The following is a 14147-nucleotide window of genomic DNA, read 5'->3' on the forward strand; positions in this document are numbered from 1 at the left end:
AGTTCCCAGTTGCTGTTAGTTCCCAGTTGCTGTTAGTTCCCAGTTGCTGTTAGTTCCCAGTTGCTGTTAGTTCCCCGTTGCTGTTGGTTCCCAGTTGCTGTTAGTGCACAGTCAGACTCAGGTATGGCTCCGCGGTCCGACTTGATCATAAATCGGTGGTTGATGCAGTCAGTGTTTCCCCTGCCATTATACAAGCGGGGTGTCCCGCCGCGTCAACAGAACCGAGCTGCGTGCACCCCCACCCCACCCGTCTGCACTGACGTAACTCCAAGTTAGCAGCACGCTAGCTAAAAAGCTAAAAGCAACGTCTTCCCTCACACTGACCGGCTCAAAACCTGTCGGGACAAACAGCGCTCAGATGTGTCCGTTCATGCCTTCATCGCAGCGTAATCTGCTGCGTGGTGGGATGACGTATTTACATCATGAAATTAGCATATCATGATATTTATTTTCCCGGACAGGTTTTTTTTACCGGTATTATCGTGAACCGTATGATATGATCTGGCCCAGCCCTACCTGATCCTGCATTGCATTTCTCTTGTGCAGGCACTTTGGGGCAGCAGTAGCTCGTCGCTGTCCGTGGGGGAGTCTTCAGTTGGGGAGTGGCTGCAGAGACTGGGCTTGGAGCGCTATGAGCAGGGTCTTCTGCACAACGGCTGGGACGATCTGGAGTTCCTCAGGTACGTGTTGTCGCACCCTTAATGGGAAGCATTTGTGCTTTGGGAAATGCATTTAGAGACTGGAATTTAAAAAAATGTTAAAAGGATACTACAGATTTTTTAGGGAAGTTTTTGTGAAATGTATTGCTTTTTAATTATGTCATATGTCGGGGGTGTGGGGGGGGGGGGTTAAAGCTGTCCAATCTAATAATGATACAGGATTAAACTGACACTGCTGTCAACAAATAAACAGAACCAGAGCCACAGTTTGACCCAATCAGAGCAGGGTGGGTCGTGCTGTCTGGTACACAGCGAGTCCAGAGCAGAGACAGGCTGCAGGTGAGAGCACCCGTCACTGTTTCCTGGACCATGTTTCAAGGATGACACCCCACTATTCTAACCAAATGTGATGACTTAAATTAAAAAAAAAAACATCTTTGTAGTTGATGTGTTTTCATGTGACCGATTCACTGCAGCCGGGGGAGATCCTAGAACTGATACACCATTACCCCCCCACCCCTCCCACATGCTGTGCTTGGTTGTAATACAGCAGAATCCAACCATCGCCTATATTTATACTGTAGGATTTTCAGTCTTAAATTTCATTCAAAGTGACATTAAAAGGTCTTAAATGTTAAGTTGTAAGTAGCCTACTGTGTATGTGTCAGGGGTTCATGGGAGGGGGAGAAAGTGGGAGACAGGTGTAGTCTTGGTGATGTTAAACGTGATGATTAAAGTGTGAATACTCACGTCAATGGTGTTATTATTGAGTTTACAAATTGGTAGCAGAGGATGGCCACTGCTGGGAGTTACAAAGTTCCTCCACCTTTCGATTAGAAGACGTCTTATGAAAGTTGGAAAAATGAGATTGAAATCTGGAGCTGCTCTTATCGACTTGGACAAAAAGAAGCAGGCTCTAGCAGTTACCCTGTTGCTATCGGGAAGAGCAAGGGAAAGCACCCTGAAAATTGCTGCGGAACTAGGGCTGGGCCATATCATATCGTTCACGATAATACCGGTAAAAAAAGCTTTCCCGGGCAAAACAATGATATCATGATGTGCTAATTTCATGACGTAATATGTCAAGCGCCCCGCTCCGTTAACAGAACCGAGCGCGCTGAACGACCAAACCGAACTGCGCACCCCCACCCCACACACACACACACACACACCTGTAGGTACTGGTGTAACACTAATTAGCTGCGCGCAATACTAGCTAGCTAAAAACAAACAACGCACGGCTCAGCTGTTTCCACCCAGCTCTAAACTGCTGATACAGACAAATCAACTGTCTCTCCCTCCCCCCACCCCGCTCTAAGCTGCCGGTACAAACACGCACAGGTCTTTCTCTTAGTTCCACAGTCCATGGACCAAGAACAGAGTCAGGTGATCAGAGACAGAGCATCAGAGAAATGAATCATTCCTGCAGGAACAGAGGAAGCTGAAACTCCACAAGCTTCAGGGTCAGATGATCACCTTGTTACAAGTTCTGGAAGTTAAAGCTCATTTAAAGGAAACATATATTTTGTTGTACGTTACATTTATGTTCAACAGATCTTAAGCTTCATTTTATTTAGTTATTTTGGGAAACTGCACCTGCACTTTAGTTGTGGTGGATTTATTGATCTATATTTTGTGCAGACTTTTTCAATCTAAATAACAGAAGGATCATTTTTATTTTTATACTTGGAGACTGAATACTTTACTAAATAAAGTAATTTCAGTAAAATTACCCCATGATTTTTTTTTAGTTTTTAGATAATACTACAAAGCAACATGTTAAGTTTATTTTGTCAAATGAATAACTGATTTCTGGGGTTTTTTTATATCACGAAATTTATCGTTATCGTCAGAATGCTCTGAAATATCACGATATTATATTTGAGCCATATCGCCCACCCCTATGCGGAACACCTCAACGCCGATACGGGAATGACCATTCTTTAAAACAAGCTGGACTCAGTGTTTTTAAAAGAAGAAAAGGGTCGACAGTACGAAGCTTTTGTGGAGTTTGATCAGATCAACAGACAGGGCGACACGTCCACGATGAACTACATTATCGAATTTGAACGACGATACAAGAAGTTACGCACGTTCAAAATGGAACTGCCAGATGCAGTGTTAGCATTCAAGCTCCTAGACACCGCAGGGCTAAACGTTCAAAACAAACAACTATCTCTTACCGCCTGTTCCACCGTCTCTTTCAACAATATGACATCTGCCTTAAAACTCATTTTTGGTGATACCGTCCACCACAAGAGGGCGACTTTGTCTTCTTCATCAAATACACAGGTAGGTGTGAAGGAGTTCAGGATCAGAGCCAAGCTCAAGAACAGCTGCAGGGACTAATCCACTTGACAAATACAGGAGAAGAGCTAAATGTGCAATATGCCAAATGCACTTATCACTGAGCAAAGGACTGCCCTAGCAAAAGAGAACATGTGAAACTAACATGTTGAGGGATCAAAAGATGATGTTGAGAAATGTAAAATTACTCTGTTTTCAAACAAATCACCCTCTGACACACAGATCTTCATGGTGGAAGCTTTAGGATCTGGTGTGATTGACACTGCCTGTACAAGAACTGTGTGGAGTGAGAAAATGGCTTGTAGACTATGTAAGTGGGCTACCTCAAAGTGCGTTAATAAAAATTAAAAATGAAAAGAGTGCAAGACCTTTCCGGTTTGGAGATGGAAAATTGTGCATTCCACAAGAAAACTGACCATTCCAGCAAAAATAGGAGAAATCAGATGCAAAATAGAGACAGAAGTGGTTCCAGCAGATATACCAATGCTTTTGAGCAAAACATCATTGAAGAGAGCAAATGCTGTTTTGCACATTGCTCAAGACAAGGCAACAATGTTTGACCAACCTGTAAAACTCAAACTGACATCTTCTGGACGTTAATGGGTAAACTTAAGAAAGGAAAGGAGCAATAATGAAAGCCAGTTTGACAAAAGTGAGACACCAAATGATGAAGACAAAATTCTCATTGTGACAGAAAACATGACAACAAAATAAAAAAGGCCGTTCTGCTAAAGCTACATAAACAACTTGGACATGCCTCAGTTGACAGACTGCAAAAACTCTGGTCTTGCTCAGGCAACAATGATGAAAACGTTACAGTCCTGAAGGAAATTGTAAAAAACTGAAATATGCATCCGATACAGTAAACGGAAACATAAACCTGCAGTGGGTTTACCCACGGCTTCAACATATAATGAAACCGTAGCTGTGGACCTGCATGAGCTTGAGCCAGAACTGTGGTGTCTATGCCATCCACCATTTTACAAGGTTCAGTTCAGGGAGTATTATCCCCACCAAAAGACCCAAAGAGATAGTGAAGCACTTTATTCACTGCTGGATAAGCATTCATGTTCCACCATGCAGATTATTCAGTGACGATGGAGGTGAATTTAACAATAAAGAAACAAGAGACATGGCTGAACATTTTAACATTGAGGTTAAAACTACTGCAGGATACAGTCCATGGAGCAACGACCTCCTGGAAAGACACAATCAGATCCTCACTGAAATGTTACTGAAGGTAAAGAGAGACGGCTGCAGCTGCGGTCCACTGATGACAAATGTGAAACAAGAGACAAAATCTGTTCTAAGCGTAGACTGTCAGGAGTAGAAAGGTCCAGGTGTGGTTATTGGCCAAGATGGTGTGGTAATATTTGCCAGGCATGGTGGAACATACGTATGTCAGAGTACACCAGTCTAAGCTAAGAAAAGTGAATGAAACTCAAGAGAAACTGGAAGAAACTAAAAAAGAAAATCAGATTTTAATATTTTTAAGACACCAGCAGCAGTACTTAAGGAACGCAATGATTTTGAAAGTGAACATGAGGAGATGGCACCAACGAGGGACGAACCACACGGTGTTGCAGGAAACAGTGACTCCTTCTGTGATTCAGTACAACCTGGAGAGGGCGATCTCCCACTGGCACGTTCAACAAGTGTCAGTGAAGAACAGCTGGACAAGTAATTAAATACACAGACAAAGAAACGGGTCAAAAATATTCAGCAAAAATAACCAGCTGGGCAGGAAAGGCCAGTGGGAAACACAGAAACTGGTACAAAAACAGTGAGCCAGAGGAAATTGCTGGATCCACAGGGTCAGTTGATATGGGACAAGTAGACGACCGTGAACTGGTAGAAACTGTCAGGTCAAACACTGACAACAACAGAGATTAAATATTAGTGGTGAACGGGGATATTGTCTCGCATGCCAAACAAACTGAACTTGACAACTGGAAAAGAAACCATGTATTTGAGGGGAAAAAGATGAAGTCCAGAAATGCATATCAACGAGGTGGGTGTGTACACTCAAGAAAACAGAAGTACCATACCATACCATTTTATTTATAGAGCACTTAAAACAGTGACAAGGCCAACCAAAGTGCTGTACAGACAGAGTAGACATTGTACCCAAAGCTAGACTGGTTGCAAGAGGCTTCGAAGAAATAAACACTTAATAACTTCCTAAGGATTCGCCCACTAGTTCCTCTGAATCTCTCAAGATGGTCATAGCTGTTATATGTCAAAATTAATGGAAGATGAAGTCTATGGACATCAAATCAGGCAGCCTTTTTGCAAGGTAAAGATTTAACCCGAGATGTGTATATCCGTCCACCTCAAGAGGCAGAGAGCGAAGGAATCATATGGAAGTTAAATAAATGTGTTTATGGCTTGGCAGATGCTTCCGTGTTCTAGTACAACAAGGTGAAAGAAGCCATGATGAAGCTGGGAGGCACTGTGTCAAGTCGATCCAGACGTCTTCTACTGGCAGGATGATTACTGTAAGGTGACTGGAGTCATGTCGATGACTTTGTATGGGGTGGTTCAGACATGCAGGGCAGAGCAGACCTGACATCGTGTGTGACATATCCATCTTGGCATCAAATACAAAACATGCTATGAGTCAAACACTACAATGGGCAGACAAACATCAGAAAACTTAAATCTGAGGACGTTACCCTGAGGCTTCAGTACTTGAGACAACAAATACCACAAGTTAGTGGTGTTCAGTGATTCCTCTGACAGACCTCTCAGATGGAGGGACACAAGGTGGACATTTTATCATGCTGATGGGAGAAGATGGAAAATTTTCACCTACCATATTTTTCACTGCATAAGTCGTGTTTTGTGCATAATTTGCATGCCCTGTGACTTTAATGCCGAAGCTACATATTTATGTTTTTTCCATATTTATAAACCACTTTTTGCCTGAGATATGACCGTTTTCATTCATTCTGATTGAAAATATTGAACACTACCATTTTCAACAGCTAGATGGGACTCGAGTTGTATGGCATGCTGTTGTGTCATGTAATAGGTAAGAGTGGCTATTAATGACACAATCGGCCTGCCATAGCCTGCCATTGTCTTCTGCCTGGAGCAACCATCAAATCAGCTTCATTTTGCTGCGCCGCCCCGGTGAAATGCAGCTAATTAGACCATTGAAGTGCATTTATTAAGTAAAAGTTCAGCTGAGACACACCTTTGCTATGAAGTTGTAGTATGACATATACTGGATATATTCATACTCTAACGGGTTCTTCATTTTTCTGAACTGTGTAAATGTCGTGCATTGAATTTAACAGAAATGTAACGAGAGACGTTATTTATCTTTGACCCATCAAAATGAATGCGGTCATTTATTTACAGAATCAAAGTTTAACATCAAACATTTACATTAATTTGGCAAAATATGAAAATAACAACAGCATAGTTTTACAGGAAGTGAGAACAATACGGCGATTGTTTTCACTTTTCAGCTAAAACGGCAGACATGACTTAATCAGTTTTACAATCAGGAAAAACCATACGGCCATGATTTTCCGTTGCATCACCACAGACATTAATGAAAACATCTGGATTAATTTTCTAGCAGAAAGGAGAGTTTAAAGATGGAAAATGGAGATTTATCTTACAGAGAGATGTGTGAGGGAATTTATCTGTGGTACCAGAACAACACGCTCTTTGGAGAATAAGCTTGGCCCACGGTACGCTTGGTCGAAATAGAACCTTTACCTGGTTGATGATAAAATCAGCGTCGGTGTAGAGTTCCCTTCTGACTCTTTCAGCGTCTCCGTGAGGACAGCCAAACCCTTAGGAGTCGTGTGAGGTTATCCAAACAGAAGTTATAATCCCCAAGATCGTCTCTGGATTCTGGATTCCAATAGAAGCATCCTGGACGCCTGCGTTAGCATCCAAGAACTCTGAACTCTTTAACTCTCTTCAGAGAGTTAAACTCTGGAACTCTTCTCCAGGAAAAACTTTCAAGCTCTGAAAAACTCTACTGTTGAACTGGGAAGTCGCCACATTTAAATGGGTTCGACTTCCGGGTCATTTGAGAGCTTTTTGATTGGTCGATGGACCAGAACAGAGGTGTGGTTTGTGATGTAAGGTGTTATGGAAAGTCAAGGATTGTTTAAAACAGACAGAAAGATTATTGGAGAAAACCAGTCTCAGTGGCGTCTCTTCTCCTAGTATCTGCTGTAAAAGTTAAACATGACATTTCTTTTCAGTAAACTTTTTAGTTGACCGAAGCCTGAACTTTGACACACACTTACAAACTTGCTCATTGAAGACAGAAAAATCAAGAAATGCATATTACCCTGATTTCTTCTTTGAATGAGGAATAAAAATCATTACTTACTGTTTATGTAAATAAAAATGAGTAGTTCTCTTCAACCTGTAAACATTGTTTGAACTAACACAATTTGATTATCAAACATTTGTAAAATAGTAATGATCATAGAGAATTGTCTTTTCCACTTGATTAATTCAGGAAAGAAAGTCTCAGGATGGGTCAAACTGTATTTCTGGATGCAGATCAATGAAATGACAGTTTCTGTCCCACAAGGTTCTTAAGGTCAAGGGTTTTGACCTTAGGCTTAGTTTGACATCAGGTTAGGTTCACTACAAAGTCGAGCAAACAATTATTTTTAGGTGCTTATCTTGTTAAATTTCGAAGAACTGGACAGTGAGTCGTCCCTCTGTGCGTTCATGTTTCCGCATATCAGCTTTTGAAAATGCAGCTGGTCTGACCGTCAAAGTGCATTTATTAAGGAAAAGTTCAACTGAGACACACCTTTACTATAATTTTGAGCAAACAATTGTTTTCAAGTGTTAATCTTGTTAAATTCTTGTTAAAGTCCTCCTGTGCACACTCCCGCGGCCACCATTTGGCAGCCAATCGATTTTTGGCACAACCTGCCCACATTTCCTGGTTGTCAGCGGTGACGCATATTAGATGCGACTTATACGGTGAAGCAACATATTTATGTATTTTTCCACTTTATTAGACATATTTGGACTGATGAGACTTATAGGGGGGTGTGACGTGTACGACAAAAAATACGGTATATGCTGGCAGTCGAAACTGATCAGGAGAGCGATACGAAGCACGTTAGCTGGAGAGACATTAGCACTTGCAGATGGGACAGATAGGGCTGTCTTTCTATCCACACTCTACTCAGAGCTCATGGTTGGTGACGACACACAACATCCTGTCCATTACCTGTGTAACAGACAACCATTCTCTCTGATGCTGCCATGTCTACAAAATCTGTAACTGAACAGAGGCTTCAGCTTGAGATCAGCAGCTTCAAAGAACTTATGGACTCGGGAATAATTGAGAACATCAACCAAAGAGCAGCTTGCTAACTGCTTAACTGAAGTGGGGCATCTGCACTTGGACTACTGAGAGCCCTTAGTGAAGGGGAATGTCAATTTAAAGATTAAAAATACAGTAAAAACAAAACACTAGTGTTCCTTACATAAGTTCATACAGAATGTTCTAATCTGTTATGTATTCTTTAAAGAACGAGGGGAGACTGTTAATTTGTAAGTAGCCTACTGCGCATGTTCCAGGGGTTACTGGGAGGAGGAGAACGGGGGAGACGGGTGTGGTGTTTGTTGTGTTAGTGGTGACGATTAAAGTGTGACACTCACGTCAGTGGTGTGATTATTGAGTTCACATTAGAAAGTGTTCAGAGACCCTGACAGTTGTTCCATAAACACCTCATTAACTCCGTTTAAACATTTGTTTCCCACGTTGTCACCTTCTTTTGGTCTCCGCAGTGACATCACTGAGGAGGACCTGGAGGAGGCCGGGGTTCTGGATTCCACCCATAAGAAGATTCTGCTGGAGAGCCTCAGGCAGCAGCAGAAATAAACTGCACCTTTGACCGGTCCAAACTGGCCTGGAACCACATCAGGTCCGGAGAGGCCACATTTCAGCTGAACTACACTGGAACTGATGCCACACGGTGCCTTCTGAGAGAAATTGCACTTCAATAATGTTTTCAGAAACACTTTGTGAACCAGCGTGGTTTCGTTCGTACTGTCTGCGTGTTGTCATCGTTCTAGATGTTTCTTTATTTAATGAAAATCATTTCAGTCCTTCATGCATCACTACAAAACTGAGAGCACAGTGAGAAGCGTTTAAGACAGGTTTCAGAATGCCGTGTCATGTCTGCTGGACCGTCGGGTCGGACCTGGAGCTGCTCATTTAGAGCGGCCTCTGTTGAGTTTTTGTTCTGAGCCGAGGGGCGGAGTTTCTGCTCCATCAGGTTTTAAAAATGAGAAACCTTTTAAACTCGTTGCTTGTTTTACACAATCTGTATTCTTTGAAAGACTGCCTTTTTCTGAGGCTCAGGTTTTTCAACACTCGTCATCATCGTGGGCGAACTGTGGGGATGGTTAGCGAGCGCTCGAGAGGAAGATGTTGCACAGATGATCTCGTTAGGTTCTGTTAGGAGGGCGGACAGGATGCAGTGACGGGAAAGAAGCCGATCGATCTGATTCTAGTGAGCTCAACTCCCAGCTCGTTCAGATTGCGTACGGTCGTGTTGCCGTTTGGGTCTGTTTCTGTGGAGAGTGTGTGCATGTAAATATGACTGGATCACAGCGCGTCAAAAGGGAATCTTCATCAAAACTTATTTTTAGATCTAAAACCGTCACGTTTTTACATTTTTTTCTACTCATCACTGATATTTTAACCTTTTCTGGCATGTTTTTGCCATGTTTTTATATGCTCTTAGAGACTGTTTTAATCCACAAACATTGATGTTCAAATGAATTACATGCTTACAGAAATGTGTAAAGTGCACATTAGGTAATGAAAGCAGCAACAAAAGGGGAGAGATGACTGAATAATACATTTCACATGTTTATATTTTGTCTGTTAAGACACTAAATTTCAATTTACTGAAGGTGTTTTTATTTAAAGGCACACAACCCAGCTTTTTTACTCGTTTTAAAATGTTCTGAATTGTGCAATTTTCAGGGAATGAAACGGCTAAATATAGTTATAGTAAGCCATTGTGTTGTCATTTGTAACCAAAATGTTTCCTGTGATATTACATGAATATATATTTTTTAAAACTACCTGTTGACATTTCTGTTTTGAAGTCATATTTTTTTATTTATGGGAGAAGATTTTACATCTTGCAAGACAGTAGGAACAAAAGCAGTGATTCGTCCAGATGTAAGCAGCAGGTGGTGCTGCTGCACCTAAAACAGCTCAGTGGACACCGACTGGAGTTTTGACTTCTTTTTTCAACTCCTGACACGTTTTCCAGGACTCACTCATGAGTCACGTGATCAGCCCATTAAACTGTTGTTCCTGTAACGGGCTCAGTCACATTGAACTGCATGTCCCGTAGATTTTATTTTTCTGTCTCGCACAAAATAAAATTTAAGCGTCTCACGTTTCATGTGTGTACCGTATTTTCTGGCATCTAAGGTGCAGCTCTTTTGCATAGATGTCAGTCCTGCAACTTATACGCTGAAGCGACTTGTATACTTTTTCATTTTCATAAAGCAATTTTTGACTTGACGCTTTAAATTTCTAAGAACTGCAACAGCGAGTCCTCCCGTGCGCGCTCGCTTCACTCAGCTGGTGCAGGAACGCTGGAGAGCTAGCAGCTCCGGCCACGATGGATGGATGGATGGATGGATGGATGGATGGATGAGCAGTGACACATAATAAATGCTACTTATACGCCGAAGCGACATATACACGTTTTTTCCTCTTCATGATGCTTTTTTTTTTGACTGATGTGACTTATATGCCGGAAAATACGGTAATCTTTAAAATACCAAATAAGATTGTGGCTCTGTCATTGACACGTGGTAAATGTAGTCTTTTAGCCTTTCAGTGTTCTCAGTGATGCTTGTGTTGGGGATAAAGAGACTTACCGTTGTTTTCCTCACACTCCCGTTTTGTTCTCGTTTGCTTTAGTTAAGTTAATGTAAATTGTTCATTCTATTTGTTATTTTGTCAATTAAACTCTTAATATGTAATTTATAGATTCCTTCTGTCATTTTTTTTTAAGGATGTAAAGACTAGAGGAAATCCCGAACGTTCTTCAGTTTTAATTCAAGAACACACTCATCACTTTTTCCTCCTGTGCAAGAAGAGCAGATGACAGGATGCGTCGGGTGGTGCCTTCATAATGTAGATTTATTAGAGTATTCAGAGTGGTGCTATAACTTCACCCAAGCTCTCTGCCTGTGAGACAAGATGCTCTGCAATGAAATAGATCTGCGAGGCCAAAAAAAGAAAACCGACTACCTAATATTTATATTACTAATTACAGAATTTACACTCACAAACTGTGTATGGAGCAATTGAAGGGAAAGCCCGAGCTTCATACAGACATAAAAATATTAATAAATACGTGGGTTTGTTTGTTTTGTTGTCCGTTTGGAGAAGACTTCTTGGAAAACTGAACAAACTTCAAGGAAAAAATCAAAAATATGACCAAAGGACTGCCGTAGACGTGGTTCAGCATATTTATCAGCAAGTGAACGTTTGAGTCTGTTTTAGTCCCAAAAAAGGAAATAAAACTGGGTTGAGGAACGTTCTTTCATTTTTAGGGTGCACTCTTTAAATCCAACCCTTCACCCACCCCCCACCCAACAAGGCTTGGGGGGGTCAGAGCCTGGAGCTCTCCAGTCCGTCTCAGGTTTGAACAAAGTAGCATGTGTTTGTTGGAGTGGAGTCAGGACCTGGTGTGGTGAAGAAAGAGGAAGGACCGAGTGGATGTGGAGGTGTCTGGACCGCTCTAATTGGATTTTGGGGGTGCCCTGCTCCGCTTAGTAAAGAGACTTTAGGGGGACCCTGCTCCTTCTGGGGGGAGGCTGCGAGTGGAGTTGTGCTCGAGGGTAAACGTTCGCTTTGTTTCCTCTGCAGAGCCTGATGTTTGGACTTCAGCTTTAACGTGGTACCTGACCTCCATGCTCATCAGAGCTGCTGCAGTGCACTGTGGGAATGTGTGTGTGTGTGTGGGTGGGTGTGTGTGTGTGAGAGACAAAGACAGGAAGGATGCAGAGAACAGTCTGTGTGTAAATGAGGACGGGTCAGTTCATGTGTAGATCAGCGTGGTTGCACTGATCTGTGGTCAGTGAGAAGCTGCTCACATCCAGGCAGGTTCCTGTGCACCCGTCATGTTGGGGTCACCAGACCTGTGAGAGTTTGTCTGAGCTGACTCCACTGCAGCGTCATGCCGAGCAGCTTGGGGACCCCCCCACCCACTCCCATAAACTCCTCTGTTGCTGACAGTCCCCCCCCCCCCCCCCCCTCTCCTCTGTGCTTCAGAACAGGTTGGTTTTGATGGCAGGGTTGGGTTTTCTGTGGAAGGAGGACAGGACTCCTGCAAAAGGCCCCGTCATACTGTCCGCCGGCTGCCAGGCCTTCAGGATCTCCTGAGTCTGGGCAGCTGGCTGGGCCACCGCTGGGTTGGACGGGCCCAGGCTGGACCAGCTGGGCGGCTTCAGGCCATGGAGAACCGGAGAAGCGGAGGTGTTGGTGGTGTAGCCGCCGTTGGCAGGAGGAGCCGGGCTCGGGCTCAGGCTGGCAGGGCTCCCCAGGTTCCCACTGGCGGAGCCGGGCAGGGAGGCCGTGCTGTCTGGGGTGGGGCTGCAGGTGGACTCTTTGGACTCATCATCATCTGATGAAGATCTGGCCTCTCCACCTTTCTTCCCCCCTGAGCTGCTGCTGCTGTTGGAGCCGGTGGTGCCACCAGAGCTGTTGGCTTTGGCGTTGGCTGCGCGCTCCTGTTTCCGAAATTTGGCACGTCTGTTCTGAAACCACACCTGGAGACACAAACACACCTGTATGACTGGTGGAGGGAGGGAGGGAGGGAGGTGTGCAGGAGTAAACAACCTGAAGCCCCTCACCTGGACCCGGGCCTCGGTCAGGTCTATTTTCAGTGCCAGCTCCTCTCGGGTGTAGATGTCCGGGTAGTGCGTCTCGGCGAACACGCGCTCCAGCTCCTTCAGCTGAGAGCTGGTGAAGGTGGTCCGGATGCGGCGCTGCTTCCTCTTCTCGTTCAGGCCAGAGGGGTCCGAGAAAAACTTGTACGGGACTGAAAGGGAAAACAAACATTTGTTTTGATGTTAAAAAAACAACATAAGTTACATAAAACTGGACTTTACGGGGGAAGTCGGGGATTAAAGATGCTGGACAGTCGTGCGCAAAAAAGAAAAATCTGTTTTTTTTTTTTTTAAATAAATTAAAAAATAACTTTCAGATTTTTAATCACGTTTAGAATAAATCTGCACATCTTTAAGCTGGTAATTTAATTAATTTATTGTGTTCAGTTTTTGGCCACAAAAATGTAGCTCTCAGTAATAATCAATGTTGATTTTGATTCCTTTTTATTTCTTTTCTTCTATTTTTTCATTTTAGATGCTTTTTCTATGATTGCCTGTTGTTGTCTGTTTAAATCAGGTCTCTCTTGTAAATGAGTCCTCGAGGCTCAGTGAGACTAACCTGTGTAAATAAAGGTTGAATGAACAAAAGGCCAGGAATAATTTAAAAAACCGTCATGTTTTCCGAAACAAATAACAGGAAACAATCAAAAGGAATTATTACAGGAACACATTATTATTTTACAAATAATTACTGGAAAGGTTCGATTCTATTTATTTTATCCTGCATAAAATGAGAGGTTTGAACTTTGTGGTGCAAAAAATATAAAATAATAAAATGAAAACATTGTTCGTATAATAATAATAAAACAATATAATAATAATTATTATAATAATAATACTAATAATATAACAATATAATAACAACAATATAATAATAATAATAATATAACAATATAATAATAATAATAATATAACAATATAATAATAATTATAATATAACAATATAATAACAATATAATAATTATAATATAACAATAGAATAATAATAATAATAATAATATAACAATATAATAATAAAAATATAGCAATAGAATAATAATTATAATATAACAATAGAATAATAATAATAAATAATATATTAACAATATAATAATTACTCACAATAACAAAATTAACCGGAAATAAAGAACACATTGTTGGGTTTAATTTCTGATAATAATAATAATAATATTAATAATAAGTTCTCATGTTTGTTTGATTTCTGATAATAATAATAATAATAAGAAGAAGAAGAATTTCTCATGTTTGTTTAAT

The 14147-nt window shown here is 41.8% G+C and overlaps 2 protein-coding genes across 2 annotated transcripts in view; one reads left to right on the top strand and one right to left on the bottom strand.

Moving 5' to 3' along the window:
* The window catches only part of inppl1a (inositol polyphosphate phosphatase-like 1a), a gene marked incomplete at its 5' end in the record, with an annotated part of 37388 nt that extends 28520 nt beyond the window's left edge, over window positions 1-8868 (top strand). Inside the window, 2 exon segments of the mRNA XM_037678034.1 lie at window positions 547-680; window positions 8754-8868. Of these exon segments, the coding sequence (XP_037533962.1) occupies window positions 547-680; window positions 8754-8847 (228 nt within the window).
* A 3404-nt stretch (window positions 8869-12272) lies between these two features.
* Window positions 12273-14147, bottom strand: part of phox2a (paired like homeobox 2A) — a 2565-nt gene continuing 690 nt past the window's right edge. Inside the window, exons 2-3 of the mRNA XM_037678035.1 lie at window positions 12858-13045; window positions 12273-12773 (exon numbers count right to left, since the gene is read on the bottom strand). Coding sequence (XP_037533963.1) covers window positions 12273-12773; window positions 12858-13045 — 689 coding nt within the window. The remainder of the gene's footprint in view (window positions 12774-12857; window positions 13046-14147) is intronic.

Source organism: Nematolebias whitei, chromosome 6, assembly GCF_014905685.2.
Source record: "Nematolebias whitei isolate Nwh7 chromosome 6, NemWhi1, whole genome shotgun sequence".
NCBI classification, from domain to species: domain Eukaryota; kingdom Metazoa; phylum Chordata; class Actinopteri; order Cyprinodontiformes; family Rivulidae; genus Nematolebias; species Nematolebias whitei.